At 45.2% G+C, this 22,467-nt stretch overlaps 1 protein-coding gene across 1 annotated transcript in view; it reads right to left on the bottom strand.

The window, feature by feature from the left end:
- Positions 1-22,467, bottom strand: part of notch3 (notch receptor 3) — a 95,771-nt gene that overhangs the window by 10,961 nt on the left and 62,343 nt on the right. Inside the window, 19 exon segments of the mRNA XM_061905227.1 lie at positions 59-149; positions 253-481; positions 561-700; positions 777-1,103; positions 4,783-5,312; positions 5,384-5,493; positions 9,406-9,663; positions 9,750-9,882; positions 9,948-10,132; positions 10,211-10,367; positions 10,444-10,645; positions 10,750-10,978; positions 11,060-11,212; positions 11,294-11,527; positions 11,598-11,743; positions 11,815-12,007; positions 12,080-12,190; positions 12,280-12,513; positions 14,117-14,230. Of these exon segments, the coding sequence (XP_061761211.1) occupies positions 59-149; positions 253-481; positions 561-700; positions 777-1,103; positions 4,783-5,312; positions 5,384-5,493; positions 9,406-9,663; positions 9,750-9,882; positions 9,948-10,132; positions 10,211-10,367; positions 10,444-10,645; positions 10,750-10,978; positions 11,060-11,212; positions 11,294-11,527; positions 11,598-11,743; positions 11,815-12,007; positions 12,080-12,190; positions 12,280-12,513; positions 14,117-14,230 (3,776 nt within the window).

Here is a 22,467-nt window from a genome sequence, read left to right as displayed (position 1 = left end):
GAGAAGTTAGTCATCTGACCTAACTCTTCAACGTGTGACGCACAGTAAATCCCATTACCTTTAGTCTTTTGGGCTCTGGACAGTCTGCGTCCATCCACTGGTCACTGTGATCTCCTAGCAGAGATTCCTCAACGGTTTTGGGCATATGTCTGTTGGTGAGGATGATAAACATGAGCAACTAAGACTGAATGAACCCCAGATATGCATGTTTATGCCACCTAGTAGACGTAAGCGGTATTGGCGGACACATACTTCATTCCTAGAGCATCCTGGCCCACTGGCTCTCTCCTGTTCTTGTTGCTGCTCGGCTCCTTTTTAAGGAAGAAGCCTTCCGGGAACCAAAGTGTGCTGTGCTCCCTCTTTCGACGGGAAATCAACATGCCGATCACCATGATGACCAGCAGGAAGAGCGAGATGATACCGACCAACACCAGCTTGCCCCACTGAGGAATGGGGTCAGGGTCGACCGGGATCCTTTCACCTGTGGGGGGACAAAAAAATGGCAATTGCAGATATGTTCCTTGTAGTTCTTCCTGAGATCCTTGAGCATATCTACTCGCCTCGGACTTCTTTGAGAGGATATGGGAAGCGGAGCATTTCCACAGCCGACAGCGCTCCGAGGTAGTCTGCAGCGCTTTCAGGGGACGGGAAGCAGTCATCAGTGCACAAGCGGTTGTCTATTTCCAAGTACACGATGGAGCTGCGGGAGTCAGACAAAGTGTTAAAGGTCTGAAGTAGAAGTCAACATCCGTTCTTCATCCGCACACACAACTGACCCAATGATCTCCTGCTGGGGCTGCAGCTCGCGCTTCAAGCGTGCCTCCCGCCGGGTGTAAGGACGAATCATGGCTTCTCCGTTGTGGTCCAGGCGGAAACGTAGCGTCGTGTGAAGGATGGCGCTCAGCTTGAGCAAGAACGCCGTGCTGGTGCGGAGGAGCTCCTCAGGAGGCAGAAGGACCACCAGAACCAAAGCCCCATCGACGATGTCTTCTGGGACCTTCTGGGCGCAGTCCAGCCCGTCCCAACCACACTCCTCTGTGTTGCAGCCTTGGTCACACAGGCCGTCGGCGTAGTGGTCGATACAGTAGGTCTCATATATGGGACTAGAAACACATATGGGGTAGGTTATTATTTCAAATACAGATCATAGGTCATACCGAAACTAATCTGATTCCTGACAGACAAGATCAAACTCCGAATGGATCAAAATGCATCCACATATCTCAGGTGCATGCTTATCCACAATGATTCGTATCCAAATTAAAAAGGGGATCAATCTATCTTTGAGTTAAGACAAAGCAAGCAAAGACATGTCATCCAATCTGGTTAATAACTAAAAATTAAGCAGATTGAGACTTTAGTTCCAAATTAGGAATAAAAAGGTATTTAAATTTCATTATTACAGCAATCCAAAGACATGCACCTGGGGATAGGCCCCTCCCACCTCCAAAGACATGCACCTGGGGATAGGTTGATTGGCAACACTAAATGGTCCCTAGTGTGTGAATGTTGTCTGTCTATCTGTGTTGGCCCTGCGATGAGGTGGCGACTTGTCCAGGGTGTACCCCGCCTTCCGCCCGATTGTAGCTGAGATAGGCGTCAGCGACCCCGAAAGGGAATAAGCAGTAGAAAATGGATGGATGGATAATATTACAGCGAACATCCAATCTTGATCTGAGTCCTAGTTGGACTATCTCCGGGGTGTCCAAACTTTTTCCACTGAGAGCCACACATGGAAAAATTAAACCATGCGAAGGCCATTTTGATGTTTTTCATTTTAAAACGATAACAAAATATATGGATTCTTTTTTTTTTTTACCTTTAGGACTCCCAAGGACCGTCATTAACATGTTAAAAATAAATAAAATTATTATTTTCATTTTTTATTTAACGCTTACAGTAAATCTCTATCAACTTCAGGTTGATATAAAGTTTAAAAAAAAGAGGTTTTATGCCTTTTCAGTCAAAGACAACTTTGTTTTTTATAGTAAAACTGAAATATGCATTATTGCCCAAAACATTCAGAAAGCAGTGTTTAAACTGAAGTAATTGTAGCCCTAAAAAGATCAATAATGCAGGACACCATTGATTTAAATGTATTATTATTTCTGAGTAACCACAGTGAAAAAATAAATAAAATCCCACTAAATATCTTTGGGATCCAAAAGGTCCCCCACTCATAAAGTGATACATTTTTATTTTTTGTTTTACTTTCAACACTTAAGTTACGAGATCAACTTCAGATATATCTGTCGATTTTAGGTTTGAAGTATTATTTTGTTTGTTTTATGCTCTTATTTCAAAGAAAGCATTGTTTTTAAATGGCAAACACACAGTATATGCACATCATATTGTCCACATAAAACATTATAAAGTGAAATATTTGAAGTAATTGGAGCCTTAAATTAATTAATTAATTTATTATATATATATTTTTTTTTAGCATTGGCAATAACAGCAAAATAAAGAAAAACAAACAGCCTGCATGGCAGATTTGTGTCAACATTGCAACTTTTCCCCGTTAGATTTCACCTCATTCTACTTTTTTTTTAGTGTTTTTATCTTTATTTTTGCAATAGCATTTCCAGAATGTGTGGCGGGCCACTAAACAATTAGCTGCGGGCCGCAATTGGCCCTCGGGCCGCACTTTGGACACCCCTGGACTATCTGAACTGGAAGCAGCCTGGATCAGGATTGCCATCTCAAATTGAAAATTGTTAGTTATGCAAATTACAAAGTAATTTTTGCATGACGAAAACATTTTCAATCCAGATCAGGAATTTAAAAAAAATCCCCAAAAATGTTTGATGCTGCCAGATCCAAAATAAATGGTAAATGGGTTATACTTGTATAGCGCTTTTCTACCTTTAAGGCAGTGGTCCGATTGGTACCGGGCCGCAGAAGAATTCTTTATTAAAAAAAAAATATATATATATATATATATATATATAATTTTTTTTTTTTTTTAAATTAAATCAACATAAAAAAAACTATACACTTACAATTAGTGCACCAACCACAAAAACCTCCCTTTTTCATGACAAAAATGTCCCTTTTTCATGACAAACAAGAAAAAAAAAAAAAAAGGACCACCCCCGGGCCGCGGGACAAATTATTAAGCATTGACCAGTCCGCGGATACAAAAAGGTTGGGGATCACACCTTTAAGGTACTCAAAGTGCTTTGTCACTATTTCCACATTCACCCATTCACACACTGATGGCGGGAGCTGCCATGCAAGGCGCTAACCACGACCCATCAGGAGCAAGGGTGAAGTGTCTTGCTCAAGGACAAAACAGATGTGTCTAGGTTGGTAGAAGCTGGGGATCGAACCAGGAACCCTCAGGTGACTGGCACGGCCACTCTCCCGTCCCCAAATTAGCAAAAATTCAAATTTCAATATTGAAATGTCCATTCATCCATGCATTTTTCTACCGCTTGTCCCTTTTGGGGTGGCTGGGGGTGCTGGAGCCTATCTCAGCTACAATCGGGCGGAAGGCGTTGTACACTCTGGACAAGTTGCCACCTCATGGCAGGGCCAACACAGATAGCCAGACAACATTCACACACTAGGGACCATTTAGTGTTGCCAATCAACCTATCCCCAGGTGCATGTCTTTGGAAGTGGGAGGAGCCTATCCCCAGGTGAAGTGAAGTGAATTATATTTATATAGCGCTTTTCTCTAGTGACTCAAAGCGCTTTACATAGTGAAACCCAATATCTAAGTTACATTTAAACCAGTGTGGGTGGCACTGGGAGCAGGTGGGTAAAGTGTCTTGCCCAAGGACACAACGGCAGTGACTAGGATGGCAGAAGCGGGAATTGAACCTGCAACCCTCAAGCTGCTGACACGGCCGCTCTACCAACCGAGCTATGGTGCATGTCTTTGGAGGTGGGAGGAGCTTATCCCCATGTGCATGTCTTTGGAGGTGGGAGGAGCCTATCCCCAGGTGCATGTATTTGGAGGTGGGAGGAGCTTATCCCCATGTGCATGTCTTTGGAGGTGGGAGGGGCTTATCCCCATGTGCATGTCTTTGGAGGTGGGAGGAGCTTATCCCCATGTGCATGTCTTTGGAGGTGGGAGGAGCTTAACCCCATGTGCATGTCTTTGGAGGTGGGAGGAGCTTATCCCCATGTGCATGTCTTTGGAGGTGGGAGGAGCTTATCCCCATGTGCATGTCGTTGGAGGTGGGAGGAGCTTATCCCCATGTGCATGTCTTTGGAGGTGGGAGGAGCTTATCCCCATGTGCATGTCGTTGGAGGTGGGCGGAGCTTATCCCCATGTGCATGTCGTTGGAGGTGGGCGGAGCTTATCCCCATGTGCATGTCTTTGGAGGTGGGCGGAGCTTATCCCCATGTGCATGTCTTTGGAGGTGGGAGGAGCTTATCCCCTTGTGCATGTCGTTGGAGGTGGGAGGAGCTTATCCCCATGTGCATGTCTTTGGAGGTGGGAGGAGCTTATCCCCATGTGCATGTGTTTGGAGGTGGGAGGAGCTTATCCCCATGTGCATGTGTTTGGAGGTGGGAGGAGCTTATCCCCATGTGCATGTCTTTGGAGGTGGGAGGAAGCCGGAGTACCCGGAGGGAACCCACGCAGACACGGGGAGAACATGCAAACTCCACACAGAAAGATCCCCAGCCCGGGATTGAACTCGGGACTACTCAAGACCTTCATATTGTGAGGCACATGCACTAACCCCTCTCCCACCGTGCTGCCCTTTGGAAACGTCATCACTACTTAAATCAGTGCTAAACATTTTGCGTCATGGGACAGAAACTCACTTGCAAACTTTCTCCTTGGTTTTGCAGTCAAAGTTGTCGTACAAACAGTCGGCATTGTTGCACGATTCATCACACTGGCTGTTGTTGAAGACCCGCCAGCAGCGGGGGTCCGCACACCGGGCCCAGGGGTTGACGGCCAGGGAGCAGTCGCCGCCGTCCCATCGGCAAGCCAATGTGCTGCACTCCTTGTCGCAAACGCCATCGTTGGCTTTGCCGTGGCAGTCAGCCAGCGGGCATGAGAGCGCCGGGATCTCGTTGAGTCGGCCGCCCTGCTCGCAGCGTTTCCCTGTCCAGCCACCGGGACACTGGCAGTGGAAGAAAGGGAAGCCGGTCTCCTCGGTGCACAGTCCGCCATTGCGGCAGGGTTGGGAAGAGCACCCCTCGTTGCTGCGGTGGGCGCACTGCGGTCCGCCGTAGCCTGGCAGGCAGCTACAGCGGGCTCCCCGTGTGGTGAGGGCGCAGCTTCCCCCGTTGTAGCAAGACAGCTCCCGGCAGGACATGCTTCGTTCACAATTGGGACCAGTGTAGCCCTGAAGGAGAGACATCCTCACATCAACAAACAGCACGAAGGTTACAAGAAATGAAGTGAATGTGGACTCACCAGCTGACATGTGCACGTGTAACCAACTGCGGAACTGGAGGCAGAACACGCTCCTCCGTTTTGACACGGCTGAGATTCGCACGCACTGAACCTATTCTGACACCTTCGACCTGAAACACAAGTAAGCAAGAGCACAGACCTAAGCCAAGGAAACAGAAGTTTTTCCTTTTTATATTACAAGTTCATTTGAAAGAGGATCCAGTTCCTAATCACTCACAAGAAGAGAACACAGTTTTAGATTCTAGGGCAGGGGTCATCAGGTCGCCCGTAAGGACCGGATGAGTCGCCCGCTGGCCTGTTCTAAAAATAGCTCAAATAGCTACACTTACCAGTGAGCTGCCTCTATTTTTTTTAATTTTATTTATTTACTAGCAAGCTGGTCTTGCTTTGCTGGACATTTTTAATTCTAAGAGAGACAAAACTCAGAATTTGAAAATCCAAGACAATATTTTAAAGACTTGGTGTTCACTTGTTTAAATAAATTCATTTATTTTTTTACTTTGCTTCTTATAACTTTCAGAAAGACAATTTTAGAGAAAAAATACAACCTTAAAAATTATTTTAGGATTTTTTAAACACATATACCTTTTAAATTCCTTCCTCTTCTTTCCTGACAATTTAAATCAATGTTCAAGTCTTTTTTGTTTTTTGTAAAGAATAATAAATACATTTTGATTTAATTCTTCATTCTAGCTTCTGTTTTTTTAACAAAGAATATTTGTGAAATATTTCTTCAAACTTATTAGGATTAAAATAAATAAAAATTATTCTGGCAAATCTAGAAAATCTGTAGAATGAAATTTAAATCTTATTTCAAAGTGTATTTAAAACATGTCATCAAAATTCTAAAATTAATCTTAATCAGGAAAAATTACGAATGATGTAGCATAAATTATTATTTTTTTTTTTTCAAAAAGATTCGAATTAGCTAGTTTTTCTCCATTTTTTTCAGTTCAATTTTGTATTTTAAAGAGTCGAAGTTGAAGATAAACTGTGTCAAAATTTAATTTTCTTTTTTTTGTGTGTGTTTTCTCCTCTTTTAAATCGTTCAATTGTTTTTTTTTTTCATCATTTATTCTCTACAAAAAACCTTCAGTAAAAGGAAAAAAATATATACGACGGAATGACATACAGAAATAACCATTCTAGTTGTATTTATTAAAGGTAAATTGAGCAAATTGGCTACTTCTGACATTTTATTTAAGTGTGTATCAAACTGGTATCCCTTTGAATTAATCAGTACCCAAGAAGTATCTCTTGATTTCAAAAAGGTTGGTGACCCCCTGTTCTAGGGGATTAGAACTAGTTTGGAGTGTTGAAGTGTAGTCCAACTTGGATCTCGAAATGATCATTCACGCGTTCATTTCGTCTCGCATTGACTATTGTGATTCTCTTTTCAATAAGTCAAAGCTAAAGAGACTTCAGACTGTACAAAATGCGGCTGCCAGACTTTTGACCGGGGCACCCAGAACTGCCCATACCACCCCCGTCCGTCTTCATTGGCTTCCAGTTCAATTCCAACCTGACTCTCGCCAGATCCTTGTACTTCGCTGAGCTCCACACAAGGATCTGTGATCAAGGCAATGCAAACTCCTTAAAGGGGAACATTATCAGCAGACCTATGTAAGCGTCAATATATACCTTGATGGTGCAGAAAAAAGACCATATATTTTTTTAACCGATTTCCGAACTCTAAATGGGTGAATTTTGGCGAATTAAAAGCCTTTCTGTTTATCCCGCTGGATGTGATGACATCAGAATGTGACGTCGCCGAGGTAACACACCCGCCATTTTCATTTTCAACACATTACAAACACCGGGTCTCAGCTCTGTTATTTTCCGTTTTTTTGGCTATTTTTTGGAACCTTGGAGACGTCATGCCTCGTCGGTGTGTTGTCGGAGGGTGTAACAACACTAACAGGGAGGGATTCAAGTTGCACCACTGGCCCCAAGATGCCAAAGTGTCTGCCGCCAGACCCCCATTGAATGTGCCAGAGTGTCTCCACATTTGACCGGCGATGCTAAGACAGACATGGCACAGAGATGTATGGATAACCTGCAGATGCATTTGCAACGATAGTCAACGAAATCACAAAGGTGAGTTTTGTTGATGTTGACTGCCAGCTAATCGATGCTAACATGCTACGCTAATCGATGCTAACATGCTATTTACCGGCGGTGCTAAAGCAGACATGGCACAGAGATGTATGGATAACCTGCAGATGCATTTGCAACTATATTACGTTTCCTTCCACCCACATTTAATGCGAAAAAAACACTTACCAATCGACGGATTTAAGTTGCTCCAGTGTCAAAAGATGCGAAAGTCCTGATCGTTTGGTCTGCAAATTTTACCGGCGATGCTAACGCAGCTATTCGGCCATGCTATGGCTATGAATAGCGTCAATAGCTTCAGTTTCTTCTTCAATATTTTCATACTCCAACCATCTGTTTCAATACATGCGTAATCTGTTGAATCGCTTAAGTTGCTGAAATCCGAGTTTGAATCCGAGCTAATGTCACTATATCTTGCTGTGGTATTCCCATTGTTTGTTTACATTGGCAGCACTGTGTGACGTCACAGGGAAATGGCCAGTGTCTTCGCAGGGAGCGAAAATAAGGCACTTTAAAGCTTTATTTAGGGATATTCCGAGACCGGTAAAATTTTGAAAAAAACTTGAAAAAATACAAGTTACTGGGAATTGATTTTTATTTTTTTTAACCCTTTTGAAATTGTGATAATGTTCCCCTTTAAAGATAGCAAAAAATAAAGAACCAATCAGGATTTCATAGATGTGACGCAACTGTTCGATTCAAACAACAGAGTGAGGAGTGAGGAGTCGTGTCCTGACATTGATTCTGCTATTGCAACAGTTTTGACGAATCTATCGACTATTACTTCTTTAAAAGATGAACAGAGAACGGTTTTGAAGGCGTTCATCGTTGGTAAGGATGTTTTGGCTTTTCTTACGACCGGGTTCGGCAAGAGCTTGATTTACCAAATCGCTCCACTGGTGTTGAAGGAAATGGGACAAGTGCAGAACCCAGTCCTTATAATTGTCTCCCCGCTGATTGCTCTCGATCGTCTACTAACATTGCTGCGTTGTTTCAGTATAAGTTATCTAACGTTATCCAATATGTCGGCTGTTCTGTTCTGGATTTCCCAGCGTCGCTCTCATCAGCGTCACGGCTAGATTTCGATGTGAGTGGTTGAAGTAGCACGTCATTTAGGATAACGGACAAGTGGTTTATCCAATCACATACAATCCTGAAGTCCCAGATCCTTGTATGGAGTTCAGCGAACTACAAGGATCTGACGAGAGTCAGGTTAGTTAAATTCCGCATTGAGTTTAGGTTTTAGTCCTGACATTCCTTGCGTTGCATGGTGGAGCCCCTCAGTACATCACGGACTTGCCATGCCCCTACTCCTCAGGGCTCAGCCTCCGGTCTTCAGGCAAGGGTCTTTTAAAGATCCCCAAAACTTGTTTTAAAACCCGTGGAGACCTGGCATTCCAGGCTATAGCTCCCAGACTCTGGAACAATTTGCACCAGTCCCTCCGTGACCTTGACTGTGTTGAAACTTTTAAGAAACCTTTGGAAAAACTTCTCTTTAGTAAAGCTTTTAGTTAATGCAGATTTTAAATATCCTTTTAATCCACTGTGTATCCTTTTTATGATATTGTTTTACTTCACCTATGTTTTGCAAAGCGCATTGTGATTTTTATCTGTGAAAAGCGCTTCATAATTAAAATGTACTTACTTACTGTTGATCCTACGTTCAAATTTTATGTACGAGATTTGATGAAATTTGTCTTCCATTCTAAATATAAACTCTTGAAATTTGGATCTGATCTAGATTAAACATGATTTTACTGCCCGTGTTTGCATGAGTAACCTGGAAAGGCGCCCAACGTATAATCCTTGATATTTGCAGAGTAAGCTCTTAAACCAAAGAACAGATTCCAAGTGTGTTAGGCAACCGTCTGCCTCAACCAAGTAAGCTTAAAAGAAATTGATCTAACCTGTGAAGCCGGGCTTGCAGACACACTGGTAGTCATTGGGCAGCTGGACGCAGTCCAGACTGTTGGAGGGGCTGCACGGGCTGGACAGACACTCGTTGATGTCTCCCTCGCATCGTTCGCCAGTGAACCCCGGGGGACAATTGCAGCGGTATCCGCCCACCCTGTCCACACAGGTGCCGTTGTTGAGACACTTGGGAGGAACGCCGCGCAGTCTCGGGGGCGGGGCGCAGTCGTCTTCGTTTATCTCACACAGAACGCCTTGATGGGGACGATGGGGCAAGAGTTAATGCTTGCTGTAGTAGGCGAAAAGGGTCTCTTTTTTAAACAGCGACTTGCATGCGTACCCAGCGTGCCAGGTGGGCATGAGCAGATGTAATGTCCCACTAAATCGATGCATGTGCCTCCGTTCTGGCAAGGATGGGACTGACACTCATTGATCTCCAGCTCACAGTTCTGACCAGTAAAACCTGGCATACACTAAAAAGGACAGAAAACTATTAGTTACATTCTCTAATAATTACAGAAGATTCTCATTGACTCACGTCACACTGGTATCCTCCAACATATCCCCTGCAGGTGGCACCATTGCGACAGGGCTTGTCCTCGCAGTGGTCCACTTGGCTCTTGCAGTAGCTGCCGGTGTAGTCGCCGGGACACTTGCAGTAGTGTGTGTTGCCACTGTTGACGCAGTGTCCGCCGTGATGGCACAGCTCGTCCGTCTGGAGTCCTGGTGAGCGAGACAAAGGACTGGAGTGACTTGTGTTTGACGCAGACAGAAGGCAGGGTAATGTTTTCAAAAAGATACCTCTTTGGCGAGCTGCTGTCTCACAGGAGACCCTGGGGATGTCACAGTAACGTCCAGACCAGCCATTACTGCACTCGCAGACGAAGGACGAGTCTTTTTGGCGACAGCGTCCTGCGTTCTGGCAGGGAGAGGAGCGTCTGCACCAGTCGACTGGTGTCTGGCAGCAAAGGATGGAAGCAGACGTTAGACTAGATACTTAGCTTACAAAACTCCCATGTTTTTTTAACGCGTACCTGACAACGGGTGCCAGCGTAGCCTTTGGGGCAGGTGCAACGGAAGGACTCCAAGGCGTCTTGACAGATACCTCCGTTCAGGCAAGGTTGAGAGTCACATTCGTTGACCTCGTACTGGCAGTGAGAACCGGTGAAGCCAGAGCGGCAGGTGCAGGAGTAGCCATTGACTTTGTCTGTGCATGTTCCTCCATTGAAGCAAGAGCTGTGGAAGTGAAAATAACTCCGCTTTACTTAGGGTTACAGTTAGGTTTAGGGGTATTTTTAAAAAGACCAGTTATTATGTATGCCTGCACAAATACCACGCACCTTTCCGTGCAATCCGGTGTGTTGGTTTCACAGTGGATGCCAGTGAAGCCGGGCCTACAGGTGCAAGTATAAGAGTTCACATAGTCTGTGCACGTGCCTCCATTTTTGCAGGGCAAACTCTGGCATTCGTTGATCTCCAGAGCACAGCGCGGCCCGGTGAAGCCCGGCAGGCAGCTACATTGGAAGGAGTTAATGCCATCTGTACAGGAGCCTCCGCTTAGGCATGGATCTGTTTTCACAAAGCAAGGAGAATAAGGAAAAGTACATGTGCCTGGCAATAAACAAAGCTGTCATTCTTGTGGCCACTCACTTGGGGAGCAGTCATTAGTGTCTGTTTCACATGTGGGCCCAGTGAATCCCGGTCTGCAGGAGCACACAAACGATCCAAGTGTGTTGGAGCAAGTCCCGCGGTTTTTGCAGGGATTTGCGAGGCATTCGTTCACATCTCTGTTGCACAGCTGCCCTGCAGACGGCAAAAAGGAGTCACCGTTACATCTAAACCCATGACTGTGAAGACTTCCTGTTGGATCCTTGTGGTGCTAACCTTGCCAACCGGGCTGGCAGTTGCACTGATAGCCCATGTAGTCTGGAGTGTGGGTGCAGACCGCCTGATTTGCGCAAGGGTTTGGCGAGCAGGGGGTCAGCACTTCGGCGCAAGTGGGTCCACTGTAGGGAAGCTCGCACAGACAGGTGAAACTCGCCACACCGTCCACACACGTACCCTTGTTCAGGCAAGGGCTGGACGCACACTCGTTGATGTTCACCTGGCATAGGTTACCTGTCCGAAGAACAAACACCCTGATCAGATACTTTCAAGATTCATGAATAAACACAGGACCATGGCTAACCTCTGAAGCCCTGGCGACACTTGCAAGTGAAGCCATTGAGCTGATCAATGCAGGTGCCGGCGTTTTGGCACGGGCTCGGCAAGCAGTCGTTTCTATCGAGGTCGCAGTTTTTTCCCACCCACCCTGGCTCGCAGTCACAGCGGTAACTGTGAAGACACAAGACAAATCCGTAAGACGGGCAGTAAGCTCATGCAAGTGTAAACTCCAGCGTGCATACCCGTTGATGTCGTCCCTGCACGAGCCATGGACGCAAGGGCTGCTGCCACACTCGTCCACCTGCGAGTAACAATACGGGGGCTTGAACCCCTGCGGGCACTGGCAGTGGAAGCCATTCTCTTCATCCACACATGTGCCTCCATTCCGGCAGGGGCTTGATGTGCACTCATCTATCTCCACATTACACTTTGAACCTGATAAGAAGACAAGTTTGAAGAGTCTGTGTGCTCTTAAGTATGTTCAATCATATTTTTAGAACTACATACCAGTAAAGCCAGGCTTGCAGACGCAGTCGTAGCGATTGATGCCATCTTTACAGATGCCGTAGTCACATGGGTTACTGGCGCAGTCGTCAAAGTTGATCTCACAATTGGTACCTGCGTGGAAGCCAGAAAGAGTTTCCCTTCATGAGAGGACTGCCTCAAATGTGATGCTTAGTGATGAAGCTACAGAGGCATCTTCTTACCTGACGTTCCGTGCTGGCACTGGCAGATGTACTTATTGACCAGGTCCACACACTTGCCTCCATTCTGGCAGGGGTTGCTGTGGCACTCGTTGAGCTGGTTCTCGCAGCGGTAGCCCGTGTAGCCGGCGTCGCAGTTGCACGTGTAGCTGGCAATGCCGTCGATGCAGGTGCCGTGGTGGCACGGGTCTGGCTGGCAGTTGTTGATGTTGCTCTCGCAGAGTGTGCCCTCGTATCCTAAAATTAGAAATGATTCTCTAAATTCCATCCATCCTCTTCCGCTTATCCGAGGTCAGGTAGCAGGGGCAGCAGCATAAGCAGGGAATCCCAGACTCTCCTCTCCCCAGCCACTTCGTCCAGCTCTTCCCGGGGAATTCCCAGGCCAGCCGGGAGACATAGTCTTCCCAACTTGTCCCGGGTCTTCCCCGTGGCCTCCTACCGGTCGGACGTGCCCGAAACACCTCCCTAAGGAGGCGTTCAGGTGGCATCCTGACCAGATGCCCGAGCCACCTCATCTGGCTCCTCGCAATGTGGAGGAGCAGCGGCTTTACTTTGAGTTCCTCCCGGATGGCAGAGCTTCTCACCCTATCTCTAAGGGAGGGACCCAAACTCATTTCGGCCGCTTGTACCCGTGATCTCGTCCTTTCGGTCATAATCCAAAGCTCATGACCATAGGTGAGGATGGGAACGTAGATCAACCGGTATAATTGAGAGCTTCGCCTTCCGGCTTCACCACAACGGATCGGTACAACGTCCGCATTACTGAAGACGCCACACCAATCCGCCTGTCGATCTCACGATCCACTCTTCCCTCACTCGTGAACAATACTCCAAGGTACTTGAACTCCTCCACTTGGGGCAGGGTCTCCTCCCCAACCCGAGAGATAGCACTCCACACGTTTCCGGGCGAGAACCACCCAGTCGCTTCACACTCTGCTGCGAACCGATCCAGTGAGAGCTGAAGATCCTGGCCAGATGAAGCCATCAGAACCACATTATCTTCAAAAAGCAGAGACCTAATTCTGCAGCCACCGGTTCTCTAAATTATCGTCACATTGTTAGGTTGAGTGCATAAATGAGTAATTTTAAGAAACGTCTATCCCCTCGTTTCCCTGCGTTGATCTTCTAAAAAAGCCGCTCCAAGCATGGGTCGAAGTGGTTTCCATGCCAACGGGTGTAAGACAATTGTTAGTTTGTTTGGTATGTGTATGGTGCGCTGCTGAGTTGGGCAAAGCAATAAAGAAAAAGTCCTACACAAGACCCCCCTAACCACCCTGGGTCTGCTTTTGTTCTCGGTGGCGGAGGGAACAATGGTCTGCACCACGTCAAACAGAGCCACTTCACCCTGCAGAGCAGTTGGGGGGGGGGTTACAAACACAGGGAATACCAAGCAGCTGGCATTTGAAACAATGAAGCAGACTCCTTCATACGGGCCCAACTAAAAGGCCCCATATCAATACACGGTTAACAAACCATTTGACGCACTATTCTGGGACTAAATGTATTTGGGTGTGTTCTGATACAACCGCAGATGTAAAGGAATGAGGGCGAGGGGACACCATACGGTAGTGGACATGTGTGTGTGCAGGGGGGGTTGAGCAGATGAACAAATGAACAGATGTCGGGGTGATGACCAAGGTTCTTTTCTTGGCAAACGCTGGTCTTTAGTGACCCCGTGATCATAAGTGGGACACAGGTTGGGGGCCAGAGGGGGATTAGGGGCCTCAAGTCAGATTGCTGGGCCCCCGGCAGCCTTGCAGAGACATAGGTGAATCCTCCACAAGAAAAAAAAAAACACTCTGAACAATTAAACATCCCTTCTCTCCTCAGGTATCCTCACCTTCAGCACAGCGGCACTCGAAGCCGTTGGGCCGGTCGTAGCACTTGGCTCCGTTCTGGCAGGGCGTGCTGGCGCACTCGTCGATGTCGATCTGACACATGGTGCCCGTGAAGCCTGGGACAGTCAAACACAGAGGCGACAGGTCATGGAGGAGGTCCAGTGGATCAGGTCAGAGGGCACTTTTTTTTTCTCTTCTTGAAGGGCCAGAGGTCTTTTGGCTTGGTCAGTGTGGAGATGTCTGGCTCAGACTGGTTAAGTACCTGTCATCGGCAAAACTCCCATGACCTTGGTGGCGTTTCAAGGTCATGCAATGGCGCCAACACAAAGTGCAGCTACCAAGAAATAGAAATTATTCTGCAACTTATACCGTATTTCCTTTAATTGCCGCCGGGGCGCTAATTAATTTAAAACATCTTCTCACTCTGGCGCTTACCAAAGAAATGCTGTAAATTTAGGCCTGCGCTTATAAATTTGAGTGTGATGTAAGGATACCATCATCAAAAGCACATTTAATAAAAAACGTTATTATGGTCTTACCTTTACTTATAAATGAAGTCCATGCGCAGCTCCTTCTGATCAAAAGCATCGATAACTTGTTTATAGAAGTCTTCCTTATCTTTCTTCAGTTTTAAAAGTCTCTCTGTCTCGATGGACATCTTCCTTTATTACCTCCGGCTTCGATTGAAAGTCCAGTTTAGAAAACTGTTTTATTTTAGATATGTTATCCTCCAGCGAGAGGAAAAAATAAACGATCGCTGCTCACTCTTGTCACTTCTTCTGCAGCCGAGTAGTCGCAAGAAGGATCACTAGCGCCCTCTACCACCAGGAGGCGGGAGTTATTTAACGACTCATATTTGACACACACCGCTACGGTATATAAATAAAACATAGCTGCTTACTGTTCTTTTTAGCATATTCAATAGCTTGGACCTTAAATCCTACTGAATAGCTCGTAATCTTCTTCTCTATATGTGATTTCAAATTATTGAAATCAGCCTCCTCCATTTTGAAAATGATGACAGGTGAAGTGCCACTCGTGACGTGACGAGTTTGACCCGGTGGAAATTCTAGGCATATGCTAATTATTTTGCGAAACGAGTTTGACCCGGCGTTAATCATGAGCCGGCAGTAATGCTAAGCATGCGATAATTATTTTGCGAAATGAGTTTGAATTCTAGGCAGGCGCGTACTATATACCCGGCGGAAATTCAAGGAAATACGGTAGTCTGTATCTGAGTAAGCTAAGTCAGTCGCTATACACACAGACAGGTGAATGTTAGTCAATGATGCGTGTGTTTCTACGTTATTGGTGGCACTTTTATTAAATTCAACTCCAAAGTTTTTTGACTTGACTGAAAAGTTCCCGTACCGCTTACTGTACTTAGCAAAACACCCTTGGTAACTTTAACTTGTTTATTCCAATTAACACCATATTTGTTACCTGATCTTTAGACGTACAGTACTTGCCAATGATTTTCCCGGGAGACTCCCGAATTTCATTGCCCCTCCCGAAAATCTCCCGGGGCAACCCATCCATCCATTCATTTTGTACTGCTTGTCCCGTGCTGGAGCCTATCTCAGCTGCATTCGGGCGGAAAGCAAGGTACACCCTCGGACAAGTCGCCACCTCATCACAGGGCCAACCACGACAGACAACATTCACACTCACATTCACACACTAGGGACCATTTAGTGTTGCCAATCAACCTTTACCCAGGTGCTTGTTTTTGGCGACCATTCTCCCGAATTTCTCCTGATTTCCACCCAGACAACAATATCGGGTGCGTGCCTTAAAGGCACTGCCTTTAGCGTCCTCTATAACCTGTCGTCACATCCGCTTTTCCTCCTCACAAACAGCGTGCCGGCCCAGTCATATAATATTTGCGGCTTTTTACACACACACAAGGGAATGCACGGCATACTTGGTCAACAGCCATACAGGTCAGACTGTATAAACAACTTAAACACTGTTACAAAATTGCGCCACACTGTGAACCCACACCAAACAAGAATGACAGACACATTTCGGGAGAACATCTGCACCGTAACACAATTTAAACACAACAGAAGAAATAGCCAGAAACCCTTGCGGCACTAACTCTTCCGGGACGCTACAATATACAATGAATTGATTAACTTCAGCAAGTTGAAAAACTTATTTGGGTGTTACCAGTTAGTGGTCAATTGTACGGAATATGTACTGTACTGTACAACAATCTACTAATAAAAGTTTCAATCCATCAATCAATCACCACCAACCCACCCCCTCCCCCCCCCCCCCCCCCCCCCCAAATATATTCACATATAACACAATTTCCCAACTCATATGGAAACGGGGTTTGCAAGTAGGTTAGATATAATCGTCAAATACGATTAAAATCAAAGCTAAGATGACTAATTCAGTGTCAATATTTGAGTGGGACGCAGGCCCCTCTTGTGGGAAAAGTTGGGCCCCCGAGGTTCAAATCGGTTGAAAACCTCTGCTTAAGGGGACCGTCACGTAGAAGTGTGTAAAACTGGTTGAAATGTGCCGAAAAATGTCGGGCTGCATTGGAAAGATTCTAAAACTTCTAATATCCGTGGTCAGAGTCTTCTGGTAGCAACTCACCAGCATTACCAAGACCAACGCTTGTCATCGCATGAAGTAACGGGACTTTCTTTAAAAGCTTGAGAAACTGCACAGCCTTGAAATCGGTGGGCAAAGTGCCGAGACGACGAGGGGGGCGGCTGAATCGCTGCATCGGTAGCACGCTGCTCCCTTGATTAACAATGTGTGTTGTCGCTGATGGGGGGAGGGGGGGTTGGGAGGGGAGACACTGGGATTGTTTTCCCGTCCTCCCCCTTCCTACATCAACTTTGCCGGCTCAATAGCTAGATGGGGAGGAAGAGGGTCGGAGAGGGTGTGGGGGGGGGGGGGGACGTCTGTCCCAGATGTAAATTGTGGACCTGGAAAAGAATCTCATTAGCAAGACTGCTGTTCCCCCCCCCCAACACCCCACAGCACCGACTACCAGGGAAGTTTTGAGGGAGACTGCTGTCCCTTCTGCATTCCAAAAGAGAGGGGGTACGGGGGTCACAATGGTGTCTTTGTTTAGGCAGGAGCCTTTCGTGCCTGTCTTTTTTCTTTTTTTTCTTCCCAAATATGTAAGTCTCTTTGATTCTGGGGACATGTCATATCCACACAAACATGGCTAATTCGATTGTACACGACACATTTGAGTGCTTTGGTCCTCCCTTTTTCTTCCTTATTTAAAACACATATTAATAAACAAACCCCGGAATACAATGATTTGCAAATCATTTTCAACCCATATTTAGTTGAATATGCTACAAAGACAACATATTTGATGTTAAAGCTGATTAACATTTTTTTTTCCTGTGCAAATAATCATTAACTTCAGAATTTGATGCCAGCAACACGTGACAAAGAAGTTGGGAAAGGTGGCAATAAATACCGATAAAAGTTGAGGAATGCTCATCAAACACTTATTTGCAACATCCCACAGGTGTGCAGGCTAAATGGGAACAGGTGGGTGCCATGATTGGGTATAAAAACAGCTTCCCAAAAAATGCTCAGTCTTTCCCAAGAAAGGATGGGGCGAGGTACACCCCTTTTGTCCACAACTGCATGAGCAAATAGTCAAACAGTTTAAGAACGTTTCTCAAATTGCAATTGCAAGAAATTTAGGGATTTCAACATCTACGCTCCGTAATATCAACAAAAGGTTCAGAGAATCTGGAGAAATCGCTCCACGTAAGCGGCATGGCTGGAAACCAACATTGAATGACCGTGACCTTCGATCCCTCAGACGGCACTGCATCAAAAACCGACATCAATCTCTAAAGGATATCACCACATGGGCTCAGGAACACTTCAGAAAATCACTGTCACTAAATACAGTTTGTCGCTACATCTGTAAGTGCAAGTTAAAGCTCTACAATGCAAAGCGAAAGCCATTTATCAACAACATCCACAAACGCTGCCGGCTTCTCTGGACCCAAAATCGTCTAAGATGGACTGATGCAAAGTGGAAAAGTGTTCTGTGGTCTGACGAGTCCACATTTCAAATTTTTGGGGGAAATATTCGACATCGTGTCATCCGGACCAAAGGGGAAGCGAACCATCCAGACTGTTATCGACGCAAAGTTCAAAAGCCAGCATCTGTGAGGGTATGGATTTGTGCCCAAGGCATGGGTAACTTACACATCTGTGAAGGCACCATTAATGCTGAAAGGTACATACCGGTTTTGGAACAACATTTGCTGCCATCTAAGCGCCGTCTTTTTCATGGACACACTGCTTATTTCAGCAAGACAATGCCAAGCCACATTTAGCACGTGTTACAACAGCGTGGCTTCGTAAAAAAGAGTGCGGGTACTTTCCTGACCCACCTGCAGTCCCGACCTGTCTCTCATCGAAAATGTGTGGCGCATTATGAAGCGTAAAATACGACAGCGGAGACCCCGGACTGTTGAACGACTGAAGCTCTACATAAAACAAGAATGGGAAAGAATTCCACTTTCAAAGCTTCAACAATTAGTTTCCTCAGTTCCCAAACGTTTATTGAGTGTTGTTAAAAGAAAAGGTGATGTAACACAGTGGTGAACATGCCCTTTCCCAACTACTTTGGCACGTATTGCAGCCATGAAATTTTAAGTTAATTATTATTTGCAAAAACATAAAATAAAATGTATGAGTTTGAACACCAAATATGTTGTCTTTGTAGCATATTCAACTGAATATGGGTTGAAAAGGATTTGCAAATCATTGTATTCTGTTTATATTTACATCTAACACAATTTCCCATCTCATATAGAAACGGGGTTTGTAAATATGGTCAATTTTATGGCCTGGACTACTGCCATGCACTTTATGCTGTCATTCGCCAAAAAGCTCTCTCCCGGTTGCAGTTAGTCCAGAACGCGGCAGCAGGACTTTTAACCGTGGCCAGGAGACACCAGCATATAACCCCAATTCTTTAGAGTCTGCACTGGCTCCCTGTTCATTTTAGAATTGCTTTTAAAACCTTGCAGATTTTTTTTAAAGCTTTACATGGACTGGCACCTCAATATATCTCGGACCTCATCCAAATGTACACTCCTGCGCGCGTTCTGAGGTCCGAGAGCCAGCTCCAGCTCGTGGTGCCCCAAAGACCAGATTTAAAACCAGGGGAGACAGGGTCTTGTCTGTGGTCGGCCCTAAGCTCCGGAACACTCGGCCCCTCCATGTTAGAACTGCTCCCACAGTGGAGTGTTTTAAGTCTCGTCTTTCATTCTTTGGCTTTTAACACTACGTGAGTTGTGTGGTCCTCTGTGTTTTTTTACATTTTGATTTCCATATATTGTTTTGTTTTTTTTAAATTAATTTTTATATTGGTTTTATTTTTTTTATTCAGTCATTGGTGGAGCTAAGGATAATATTTGAATATTGTTTTTAATATTGTTGTGCAGCACTTTGGAAACATTTATATTGTTTAAATGTGCTATACAAATAAAGTGGATTGGATTGGATTGAAGGGGCTAATTTCCGCTCATAGTCCCAAGAGTGTCCCAACAGACTCGAGAACAGTTTTTTCCCCCTAAAGCCATAACCAGGGTGAACTCTCATAGGCACGGATTTTATAGTCTAGCATCTCTCTGTGTGCAATTTTTATTTTCCACCCACAGTCCGAATGTTTTTGTATATATGTATGTAGTATAAATATATTAAAGTCGGTGACATTGGTATCAACAGGAAAGATGAGGTCACCTACCTAGGTTCCATTCTCGAGGCTAATCTTTCTTGTGATAAAATGGCAACTGAGGTAATCAAAAAGGTCAACTAATGAACGAGATTTCTCTACAGAATAATTCTTTCTAGTCAACAAAAGCACCATGAAGATTCTAGCGGGAACCTTCATTCAACCCTTTTTTGATTACACCACCAAAACCCTCAAATCTAGACTCCAAACATCCCAAAGAAGCTCGTCAGATGACTTCTACACCTTCACCCCAGATCACACCTCAATCCTACCCACTTCTCCAAAGTGGGCTGGCTCAGGGTGGAGGACAGAGTCAAACAACTTGCACTGAGCCTAGTCTATAAAATTTGCTACATCTCCCTGATACCGAAGTACATGTCAAACTACTTCCTTAATAAATGACCGCCATAACCACAACACCAGGGGGAGGTCCACAAACCACGTTAAACCCAAATTCCGATCTAACAAAGGTCTCGACTCATTCTCCTTCTATGCCACATCAGTGTGGAATGCACTCCCAACAGGTGTAAAAGAAAGTGCATCTCTATCATCCTTCAAAATCGCACTAAAAGAACACTTCCAGGCAACTTCAACCCTAAACTAACACCCTCCCACCTCCCTAAATTGTAAATAATCAAAAAGATTTACTTGTTCTTATGCTTTCTGATCGCTCTATGTCCACTACTTGCTGTACATATCCTACCAAGTCAGACCTACACTGTTTCAATGTCCATTTCTCGGATGATACAATTGACGATGACTGAAGTGCTGATATCAACCAAACCTAATGTAAATAATTCAATGTATATACTTTGATGATTAACTTGTGTGATGACTGTATTATGCTGATAGTATATATTTGTACCATGAATTGATTAACGTGAACCCTGACTTAAACAAGTTGAAAAACTTATTGGGGTGTTACCATTTTTTAATAATAATAATAATAATACCTGGGATTTATATAGCATTATAGGGGGGGGGGGATAAAAACAACTTTATTAGAAAAGAAAACTAAGATAAGCAAGCAAGAAAAGAAAAAAAGAACAAGAATAAAGAAACACTAAGGGCAGGGTCAGTTTGGAAAGGCTAGTGTGAAGAGGTGAGTTTTTAGGATGGTTTTGAAGGTAGGGAGGGAGGGGGCATCTCTGATGTGCCTGGGGAGAGCGTTCTAGAGAGAGGGGGCAGCCATGGAGAAGGCCCTGTCGCCCCAGGTTCGGCGCCTGGTCTTGGGGACCTCTAAGAGGCCAGCATCACTAGACCTGAGGGAACGGGACGGGACATGTGGCTGGAGGAGGTCAGAGAGGTAGGGTGGAGCCAGGTTATGGAGTGCCTTGTGGGTGGTGAGGAGTGATTTAAAGGTGTATTTGATAAGCAGCCAGTGGAGGTCACGAAGGACAGGTGTGATGTGCTCTCAGGAGCGGGTTCCGGTGAGCAGGAGGGCAGCCTGCTCAACGGAACACCGGAACCCCCCCAACAATAGGGGGCTGGGGTGTATACTGTAGCCCGGAAGAGTTAGGGCTGCATGGGATTCTGGGTATTTGTTTTGTTGTGTTTATGTTGTGTTACGGTGCGGATGTTCTCCCAAAATGTGTTTGTCAATGTTGTTTGGTGTGGGTTTACAGTGTGGCGCATATTTGTAACCGTGATAACGTTGTTTATACGGCCACCCTCAGTGTGACCTGTATGGCTGTTGATCAACTATGGAATTGCAGTCGCTTACTGCGTCTACAGAAGCTAAATCCAACATGTGGCTAGGCTGGCACGCTGTTTATACAGGTTGTAGAAGACTCTAAAGGCAGTGCCTCCACGGTACCCCCTTAATGTTGTTGTTAGGTCGAAATTCGGGGGGATTATTGCCCCTGGAGGGGCACTGAAAATTGGGAGTCGCCCGGAAAAATCGAGGGTATACAAGTATGAGGCTGTATAGCGCCATTCCCATAAAACCTGCGGGCCACACCAACATTAAATTTTCATATTAAGATGCGGGGCGCTAAAATAACGTCTCGCGGGCCGCAAATGGCTCCCGGGCCGCGTGTTTGAGACCCTTGGTTTAGACTCTTGCCCTCAGGATGTAGGTATGCCCATAGTAATAGAAAGGCCAAAAACAACCGATGCATAAGATCCTTTGTTCCCTCAGCTTTTGTTTTTATAACTGAGCTTCTTAAACAAACAGTTAGTGGGAAGCGATGTGTGATGATTAGTTTTTATTGTATTACAAATGTTTTTAGTTTTTAGCTCAATGCCTTCATGATGGTTTGTATGTTGTATGTATTTTATGTATTTAGGGACCGAATGTCCCTTTGGGACAGATGACCCTATTGTATTTCTAAGGTTTTATTATTATTATTCCGCCGCCTCTTTGAGCTGTAATTTGACCCCCTTAACATGCTTTAAAACTCACCATATTTGACACACTCATCAGGACTGGCGAAAATTGCCATCTAATTAAAAACCAAAGCCCAAAACTCAAAATTGCGCTCTAGCGCCCCCTAAGAAAAAACACAGACAAAACTGCTTGTATGAGACATGAAACAAAAAACTCTATGTAGGTCTGACTTAGACCTATATTTCATACATTGACATCTTTCAGCAAAAATCAACAGGAAG

This window comes from Nerophis ophidion, linkage group LG07, assembly GCF_033978795.1.
Source record: "Nerophis ophidion isolate RoL-2023_Sa linkage group LG07, RoL_Noph_v1.0, whole genome shotgun sequence".
Classification (NCBI taxonomy): Eukaryota; Metazoa; Chordata; class Actinopteri; order Syngnathiformes; family Syngnathidae; genus Nerophis; species Nerophis ophidion.
The sequence above is the reverse complement of the archived record's forward strand: the minus strand, read 5'-3'. Positions and strand labels throughout refer to the sequence as shown.